At 33.3% G+C, this 10,162-nt stretch overlaps 1 protein-coding gene across 1 annotated transcript; it reads right to left on the bottom strand.

Moving 5' to 3' along the window:
- Positions 1-63: 63 nt before the first annotated feature.
- On the bottom strand, positions 64-9,900 carry LOC143178875 (G-protein coupled receptor dmsr-1). Its single transcript, XM_076377790.1, has 5 exons — positions 9,577-9,900; positions 8,553-8,799; positions 4,917-5,306; positions 1,350-1,686; positions 64-1,251 (listed from the first exon to the last, which is right to left on the bottom strand). Exons 1-4 carry the CDS (start codon positions 9,898-9,900, stop codon positions 1,481-1,483), a joined length of 1,167 nt encoding a protein of 388 aa, XP_076233905.1. The 3' UTR covers positions 64-1,251; positions 1,350-1,480.
- Positions 9,901-10,162: the final 262 nt, after the last annotated feature.

Raw genomic sequence — 10,162 nt, 5'->3', positions numbered from 1 at the left:
GAGAGCGTGCGTCGAGGAGAACGAAAAGGAAAGGTGACAAGAAACTGGATTTTCATCGAAAACTCGTACGAGGTAAGATACTGTATATAATTTACAGCATTACTGCGTTTGTTGGTACATGATATAGACATTCATCGATAGATAGTCTCATAAAAATATGACTATTTACAATTTGTACATTTGAAACTAAGAATCTGATGATGACGTCATTACGTGTTAACCCTCGATTACTGACGCGGGGTCTCAAGAATTCTTTACCTGGTCTCTTAAATTTAATTCTTAAATTATTGTAGTAAGGTTACTTGTAAATTCATAAGTCTATTTTATAGATCATTGAATCTTTTTCAAACTTTTATGGATAAAGTTTAGTTGCGATGTACAGTATACGAGAGTATGAGAGTAATTGAGGGTTAATGATAGTATGAAATTGGTGAATGGGTTCAAGAAGAGCCAATATCAATATGTTGTATTACGTATATATTGCTTATTTTTGTTAAGTTGATAGTTTTGTAAAATTAGTTTGTTAAGATATAGACAATACTGATTGCGGTTTTGAATTCGAAATGACCGAAAATTTGTATTGGCCCTTCTTAAAATCGTCTATTGAAATATCAGAGATTATAGTAACATACATAGATAGGATACAAAATTTTTTAATGAATTCTACTCGTTGAACGAATACGCGCTCTCAAAACAACATGCATTTTTTTACATTCATTTGATCTGTGATTTTTCGGTCCATTTGTACCAGAAGTTTAAAAACAATTGAGATAGGTGCTATGTACTAATCGTGTCCCATGAGAAGTCCCCTGGAAAGTATTAGGGGCAATGTTAACCAGTGAACCTTTCATGGAACACTTTTAGTACATCGATTTTGGTATATTAAGAATATTCAATAATAGATTCCATTTTAAATTATTTCGGACGTTAACGTTCTACATGAAACAACGTCAACTGTTGATTTCCTTTGGCAGTGGTCCTTTAAAAACCGTGAATATTCTACATTTATTATTGAAATTACCATCGCACATAATCGGTTCGTGTGATGCTCACAGTGCCATCTATCGGTTGAACAGAAAAAGTTTACTGGGTTCATTAAATCTGCCTCCCAAGATAAAACAGCAGTTATAATATTTACTCGTTATAGATCAGTATTATTTTTGCCATTTTCTGAAATTACTTTTTTTCCTTTTTCTAAATCTCGTTGCTAGCAGGGAGTTGTGGGATTATAACGAGTATCCACTGTATTTACTATAAGAACAATCAATTGAAATTAGTTATGGAATATAAATATTATTATCATCATGTATGTAAGATCTGGTTATTTTAATGATATGACGTTTACTTACAATTTTATGTCAGTTGCTCGAACGAAAAATCCTTTCTGACTACAGAACATTTAAATTAAATATCATGACTATGGTGTATATTTGGTGGACGAGAAGATCCTGAAGACAAAAGTCCACCATTTTCTTTCCAACTACATTTGGGTTACTTGGGTCACCGTGTCATTGGTACCCTTGTGTCCATTGTTTTCCATGAGGATCTGTTTCCCAACGGTCTTAGGAAGTTTCCAGTTTTTGCAGAAAAGCTGGTTGAACGTTTTTCTGAACTGTCTACTCATCGTGCAATACAGAATGAAATTTATCGCGGAATTGACGAGGGCCAATGTATCGATAACATCACCTGAAAATTAATGAGACGGTCATTAGCATGTGTTCAATTATACATCGATACAATACGACGTCAATAAATCGATCATTTCTTAGAATTGTTTTCGCCCTTGCTAAAATATATTCCCTTTCTTTAATATTTTTTCGTAGTAAGATACCCGTGACCTCTAGACGGATTTATTTTGATTAATACTCTTTGTGCGAGTAATAAGTTAGATAAATATTACTGACGATTACTTTCTTTAACATTATTCCAAATAACTTGCGAATAGCTCTTTATAATTTGCTTGATAAATAACTAAACTTGAATAAAGTAGATATTAATTTTATAAAATTCATTTTTCGAATCTGTGGAACTTCTATTTCACGAATTTTTTTCTAGGATATAAATAACTATAATCTTTACCTAGGAAATATATAACTATAAAAGAGTTATTCATGTGCTTCGCTTCTCGTGACTTCTGTTGCATAATTGTTTCAGAAAGGGAATGCTCGTTTATTCGCAAACATTATCACCAATGTTAGGCTATTTATGTGCCTTGTAAAGCATTATATTACCATTGTCAGAAGACATTTACCAATTGCTAGTGATTTAATCATATTGCACTATTCTCCATGTTTTCAACTTCCTCTCTAAATACAACGCGCTTTTAGCTGTGATACAATGGCCTATACGGCTTTTGTATCAAACTAACGATAACTCTGCACCATTGAGGTGGAAAATCAATTGTTCTGTGAAAGATACCGCTTTCCCTTTGAATATGCGCATTCTTTTCTGTCTTTTCATATCGAGCTTAAGATTGCCAAGAAAATGGGAACGATAGAAAGTCAATCATGACGGTAGGAATGAATAGGAAATATTTGGGATCCCTGTGATAGAATTTGATAGTCAAGCGATTTCGGCGAGATATGAAAGATGATCGATGAAAACGATGATGTATAGAAAGGGTTAAGCCCGATAGAGGTAAACTGGTATTGAATACTTATTTATTCATTGATTCGTGAATATTTTGTTCCGTATAATCCAAGCATTAATCATTTCTAAAGGGAAATGAAAAACAGGTCGAAATTTTATTCAATATCTCTAATACAATTTGCTTTTCACGGAACAAGCTGCGAATTGAGACAAATTTCGATGGGAAAGTAGTAATTGACCAATAGGAAGTGCACAAATATTTCTATTGGTAAACATCGAAAAAGTACTTCGAACTAATCAAAACTTCAAATGAAAGTTTATTAGATTTTCAACGAAAATCGTTTTTTCCTCTGTTATAGCAATCAGAGAGTAGCCACTGGCAATTCCTGATTTTAATCTCGTATCCACTCTCGAAATAATGAAAATTTAAAAACAAATAAAATCAGCGTCGATAATTTCATGCAATTATTTTTAGTATATTCAGTGTTCAGATGATGGAATCATGCTGACATATTATGCCAATAATGATATCGAATCTGCTTTGTAAACACCCGCGTATCACGTTAAACGAAGTCAACTGGATTCCCGCCGAAAGATTAATATTACGTATTCATGACAGTGAAGAAACAAAGGCGTCGCGCTTCCAAGTGTTACATTGTTCGTTATGTCACATGATTCTGTTCTCATGCAAATTATAATAATTACAGAGAACATAATACTTTCCACTTTTTAAGCATAAAGCTCATAATGTCAGCTTTCATTTCAACTTCTGAGTTTGACGAAAATTGAGAGTGTCGTAATTGATTTAACGCGACACCTCTTTAAAAGGGTGAAACATTATCCTCAAAATATTGAAATATTTGCAAAATTGCAAATGAAATTAAAGATTCTCAATTAAAAGCAAAAACAAAATTTTACTAAATTCAGATAAAATGATTATTTTGACTATTCTAAAATATATCTTTTAAGTAGTTCCCTAGCATTTCTATGCCACTGAAATTTTAGTCAAATAGAAATACATATCACGAAGGAATTATACATTTTATTCAATTTTCAAATTGTGTTAGAGGAGCAGTTCGGAAACTAGCACTTGCAAATCTGTTTCACATTTAGTTACCAACGTGAGATTCACGGAATCACCGATGAAGCACGCTTGACACTAAACTTTTAATCCCTACATACTCGTGAGTTTATAACATTTATTCGAAACTAATATCACTTTGTCATAATGGACAATGATATTTCATACACTCTGACATGTTTTATCTTTAGTAATATCTACAACAATGAATCAGTATTTGTTGACACTGTTCCCAATTTGAAATTTATTCACATTTTAGTTATCTACACGCATGCATATTCCAAACATATTGAGTCAGAGGCTATTACGTTATCAAACTTTAGGGAGTACATACAACATACATATATCAGGAACCTAGAGATACTCAGAGTTTCTTGCATAATTTATTGCAATTGTACTAAACTTTTACAAAATTTAGCTCTTTATTATACGAAAAGCACAACAGCATTTTTATTTCTTCGGCAAGCTAGTTTCTTATTCAAAATGGAGATCTTATGTAGAACAGTACCTTGTTGCAGGGAAAAGTGGAGCAAAACTGAATACACAATATTTTTTATATTTTTTGTGCTAAAAAAAAACGATGTGCAAGGAAATTTAAAATTTGAATCAGAATATGAAACCTTTTGGTTAAAAAAAATCTTTTCTTTTCAAACATTTCACTGTACCTGATCTGACTAATGCACGTCCACAGTAGAATGAGCTATGAGTCAGACAGACACATTTCATGCATATCTTAGGCGTTTTCATAACGATTAATAACATTGAAATGAAGCCCTCTAAGTAATTCCTTCATTCTTGATTTTCGTTCTATTTTCACATGTAGAATCATCTCTTAAAATTTCTAACATCTGTTGACGAACATCTTGTGTACAGTGAAATCCCTAGGAAAATAGCGTCTTATTTTCCATCAAATATACTATAAATAATAGTTAACAATTTGAGTTTCCTATATTCAGTTCAAGAAAAATCACAAGCGTCAAAGAATGTATCTATTTTCGATCTCTTAAACCCACAACCATAAATCACTCCAGAATATAAAATCTCGTGATACTGACCTAACATCATATAACATGTTCAAATACACTATAAATAATAGTTAACAATTTAAGTTTCTATATTCAGTTCAAGAAAAATCACAAGTGTCAAAAGTTTTCTTCGCCCACGTCCAACTGAATGTATCTTATTTTCGATCTCTTAAACCCACAACCATAAATCACTCCAGAATGTAAAATCTCGTGATACTGACCTAACATCACGTAGCATGTCCGAAAGAATCCTGCATCCAAGACCGCGCTAAGAAGTCCTAGGACTCCTTGCGGCAATTCAGTCAGCAGAAACAGCAGCAGGACTGCCAGTAACATCATCGTGCTCCGATCGGTTTGCTTGTCCTTATCCATCCTCCTGGAGCTCTTATTCCTGTCGAAACTCTCCTCGTGGATATTCATCAATTTCTGTCGCCTCCGTTTCGCCTCGAGTAAAACTTGAAGGAGTTTCACGCTAATGATTGTTAGAACTACACATGGGAATAGCTTTATGATCACACTGTAGATCCAGATATTCAGTTCGTGCAGGACGGCGCGATTTTCCGCGATATCTGTTAGCCGCACGAAGTAGAGGGTTGCGTTTGTCGTGTTCTCTAGAAACAGATGACATTCGACGACCGATTAAGCTGTATTCACAAACATTAACGAAGTTAGATGACCCAATATACAGGGTGCTGGGATAGGGATGGAGACTTTCGAGATATATGGGATATTCCATTATAAACATTATTTAAAATAGCTCTTAGCTCATTTACAGGGAGAAGACAATTTAATAATTTGATTATATTAAGTGCTATAGACTTTACTGTTGTGTAACAATCGTGCAATACAAATACAAGTACTGAAAAAAGTTGTATTATAATAATTAAAAGAATTGAACTAATGATATTTGTTTCAAACAGAATTTCTGGTAAAATATAAATTAAAAATCTAGTAACATTTGTTTTTAATGTATTTTTGGGATAGATTTTTTTTAGTTGAGTAATGCATTTTATTTACCTATCACAAGAGTAAAAGAAATATCATAATATTCTGTAGCATAATAATGAAGCATTGTAATATCCTAAAGTTTGTTTTAAATTATGATGTAGTAAAGTTATCTCATTCGAGAGCGCGAAATATTTCTAAAACAAAAATAAAGCATACATGTTTAATATACAGTGACGCGCAGAAGTTTCCAGATAGAAATTTTTTATCTCGACTTTGAAAAAGGTTATTGAAATTTATTTACATAGTGCGTGAATGGTTAAAGCCACCGGAGAATGCAAAATAAATATTTAAAAAAGAATGCAGAGGTAACAACACGAAAAGAAACTATATGAGTTACAAATAAAGGAAAAAAATGTACGTAGTGGATGGAAAAAAAATAAGTGAGAAATGAATGGAAATGCAGTATAAATATGCCATACAGTAAATAGATTTCATTTATTTATAATCAATTCTTGACAAGAGTTCATGGAAATTCTAAACAGAATAGACGATTCAATTGATGCAATTGATACAGTTGAACATTGAGCATAAGATCTACTTCACCACAATTGTAGTAGTATAACCCAATATTTGATCCTCTAAATATCATTTATCTGAGTACTCGATTGTTCAAACTTTGATTGATCAAAGTTCGATTGTTCGAATAGTATTGAATATCAACTAGAAACAAACGTTCCATTCTGTACATTTTAGCACATGAACAGAAACAAGACAATGAAAAATAAATTAAACTATTAGTGTCTTGATTGCATACTTTATCGTTTATTATTGATTCCAAACTTGTCATTAAAGTATAATCGTGATAAACAATGGACATAAGATTAAGAACTAAAACCATAATATTAATAAATGGAGTTTTTAATCTAATATTTAATTAAAGTATTTTCTACTTTTATTTATTCATTAAGAAAGCTGGTTAAACCAATTAAAATGTATTCTTATTTGTATAGTGGAAATAGTGAACAATATTTACCCTCAATACGTACAATTTATTTCTTTTTTACTATTTCTTTCTATGAATCATTATTCTTCGTCATATAGGAAAATTTATTCTTCTATATCATGTGTTCACTTTTAATTAACAGGTTTTCGTTTCATTTCGACGTAATTGCAATAGGTAATTGGTTGTTCTGAGAAAGTACAATGTTGTATATCTTGCAAAACTATTTCAAATATACGTATATTGTGTATTAGCCTCAATACTCAAAGTTTTGCTAGGTTTAAATCGAATTAGTTACAAGAAACTTGAAACTTTGTAACAAATTAATTAATCCGTTAATTTTGTAGAAACTGTATACTGTATATGGCGATATATAACTATTTTAGGATTGCAAAGTTTGGCAACACGAAAAGATATTAAAACTGTGAGACGGAGAGACACTGCTAAGAATCTTACTGTATTATTGATTTCAGAAGTTCAGTAATTAAAAGTTACCAAGCTTTTTCAATTTTCTGTCATTGAAGTATTACTAATTCCGAGAATGTCCATGTATTAATACGTTACCAGTTATATAGCAAAACGAACTCTTAACTACCCTGTTAATTGAAAATTGAAATACACGTTCCTAGGTAATGGTACAATATTTACAACTTCTCTAATTAAATGCTTGTAAAATACTTTACTACCATCATGATACGTGTAATACAAAACTTGCTTGCATACAATATTATTATACGAACATTTTCAGCACTTTTTTATCTACTTTTTATGTCATTCTGAGTAGTATTTTCAAACTTCAAATATAACTTAAAATGTCTTACCTTTATGCAATAAATTAAACATGGTGTATACAAAAAAAATATTTTTGCTATAATAGTTTAATAGTTTAATAGAATATTTTTGCTATAATAGTTTAATAGAATATTTTTGCTATAATAGTTTAATAAAATATTTAATGTTTATAAAGAAAATATAATATTCATAAGCTGTTTCAAAATGTTCAGGATTGGAATGCCTATTGGATTAATGGATTATATGTTGTATCCATGGATAGGTCGATGATGGTGAAATTGAAAGAGGAAGTGAACTGTCTGACTTCCGAGAGAATCATATGAAAGAGGTCATATAAACATTGAATCATTATCTTTAATAGTCTCAAAAAGAAATAGCTTGTAACGCCTTAATTGACACACTGTGTCACTTCTATGCTGTAAGATTGTATGTACAAAAGAGATTATGAGAATATTTATTTATTTATTTATTTTGAATTGTTGTTCTAAGGAGTATATCACTAAATTTGACATTGACCAAGTTAATTTCTATAGCATTATTTTTTAACAAGAAAGCAAAGATTGACTTTAGGTAGATTCGTATACTATCAGGTAATCAGAAGACATTAACTAGAACTTTTTGACATTCTTCACAAAATTAAACTAGATGGTGAAGGAAATAAAAACTACTACTATGTAGTAAAAAATTTGGAGAATATTTTAGAGTTAAATTCACTTTTTTATTAACGCGAAATGTAGCAATATGAGTAGACGAGTAGATTTGTCTGGCGACAAGCGATGAAAATCAAGAAAAAAAAATGATACACATTAAAAAGTAAATACAGCCTTCGCTATAATCTCATGACTCTACATATACTACCAACAAGATTGTACAGAGCTTCTAAAGAGAAAAATCTATTTTTCTCTCGTCAAATTTGCTGGTACTTATGAAAATGATCTAAGTCAAAAATATAAAAAGAGTTGAATGTATCAGTTCTTTTACATCAACCACAAAACAAGTTATAAATTCAATTTTTTTAAATTGTTAACTGATACTATTTCCATAATTATCGCCACAAGTGTGACAAAAAAGAAGAAAAATGCAAATGTGTGTACAAATATTCCAAAACATAACTTACCAAGAGAAGTCTCATTCCTAATGTCCACACTCATGCCATTCTGATCCAAGATCTCCACTCGCTCCCACAGCTCAGTCGCGATGTACAAGGGTACACAAAGCACAGGGCAGAGAACATATGCGAGCACAATTGCAAAAATAGTTCTCCTATAACTGCACCACTGTTTCCTCTTCTGCGGCCTCGCCACCGCCACGTACCTCCACACGGCGAGTATCAAAGTTAAACAAATGGAGATCGTATGACAAACCTGCGAAAACGATTGGAACCCAGTGAATTTATTTTTGCCTAGTTTCCTCTGTCTGGAACAATTAAATATCACCCAGTTTATTCTCCCATTTTTTCCACTTTATTCGACAAACAGAGAATTCCGATAACTTCCGATGGATGCATGCTACCACCGATGAAAGCACACAGCGTGCGTTCTTTTTTTATTTTATCCAAATTGCCCCGAACCGCGGGAGAACTTTACGACCACCAGCGCACAGTTTTAGCTGCTTTTGCTGGGACAATTTGGCGCGGATGGTTTCTTCCCCGCGCAAGGGAAACGTGATTACAACGAAATGGAAGAGAACAGAGATCCACTCCTTGCTCGGACGCGATTTAACTTTTAATTAAAGAAGCCCGATCCAGTATGTTGGATTGATTGGTTCTCAAACATCTGGGTCAATCATCGTCAAACTAAACAAAAAAGACGGTGCAAGAGGAATGCGACGATCCATAAATACCAGAGCCATTGCCTGCCACCGCGTTGCGCCAATTCTTTCTTTTATCATGTACCGCGCCCCCTGAAACGTCTTCGAAAATTCCTATATAACTGTATTACGGAATTCTAATAATGTTATTCTCTGGCTCGACCGACGAGAAAATTTCTTCAACCTCCTTCCTCGGTTTCGACAGCTCGTCCTGATCGTGTTAGAAAAATGTTTTCCCCTCGTTTCCTCTCTTTCTTAACTCTCAATCGTTATCGATAATAGAATTTTCAAGACAAGGCGACCGCCTTCGACAAGCGAGGATCGCTCGTTACCTGGGAGAAGTTCGAGTGGAACACCACGAACATTGTCCATCCATAGGTGTAGGTGTCCCGTCTGGACCTTTTGTACAGGTAACGATGGAACGTGAAGGGGATGTAATCGATCATTACGAGTAAATCAGCCACAGCTAGTCCAGTTAGGATTATGTTCGTCTCTGATCGCATTTCGCGACGTGTCAGGACCAGAATGTTCAAAACGTTCGCGATCGAGCCGAAAATACAAACGAACAGGGAGATCCATCCGTGCCATTGAGAGTAGTGTAAGTGGAAAGACGATAAATTGCAGATGAGGCTGCTCGATGAAACGTTGTAATCCATTTTTTCCCTCTGGAACACGATTCGTCCCTTTTCACCCTCTTGTTATTAATGCCCTCCGCTGCTGGCCTTCGGTAGAACAATCCTCGCGGCACGATTGCTCTCGGGTAAGATCTATTTGACACCCTACTTCGATATTCGAGAGCTCTCGAGGAGATCCTGTTCCGATTCTCCGAAGAGAAATTGCTTAAAGGAGATTCTCTTAATATTTCAACATAGATCCACTGGTTGGTGAATCTTTCTTGTGGTCAAGTCGAAACATTTG

Source organism: Calliopsis andreniformis, chromosome 5, assembly GCF_051401765.1.
Source record: "Calliopsis andreniformis isolate RMS-2024a chromosome 5, iyCalAndr_principal, whole genome shotgun sequence".
NCBI classification, from domain to species: domain Eukaryota; kingdom Metazoa; phylum Arthropoda; class Insecta; order Hymenoptera; family Andrenidae; genus Calliopsis; species Calliopsis andreniformis.
Note: the sequence above shows the minus strand (reverse complement) of the source record. Positions and strands in the feature narration are given on the sequence as shown.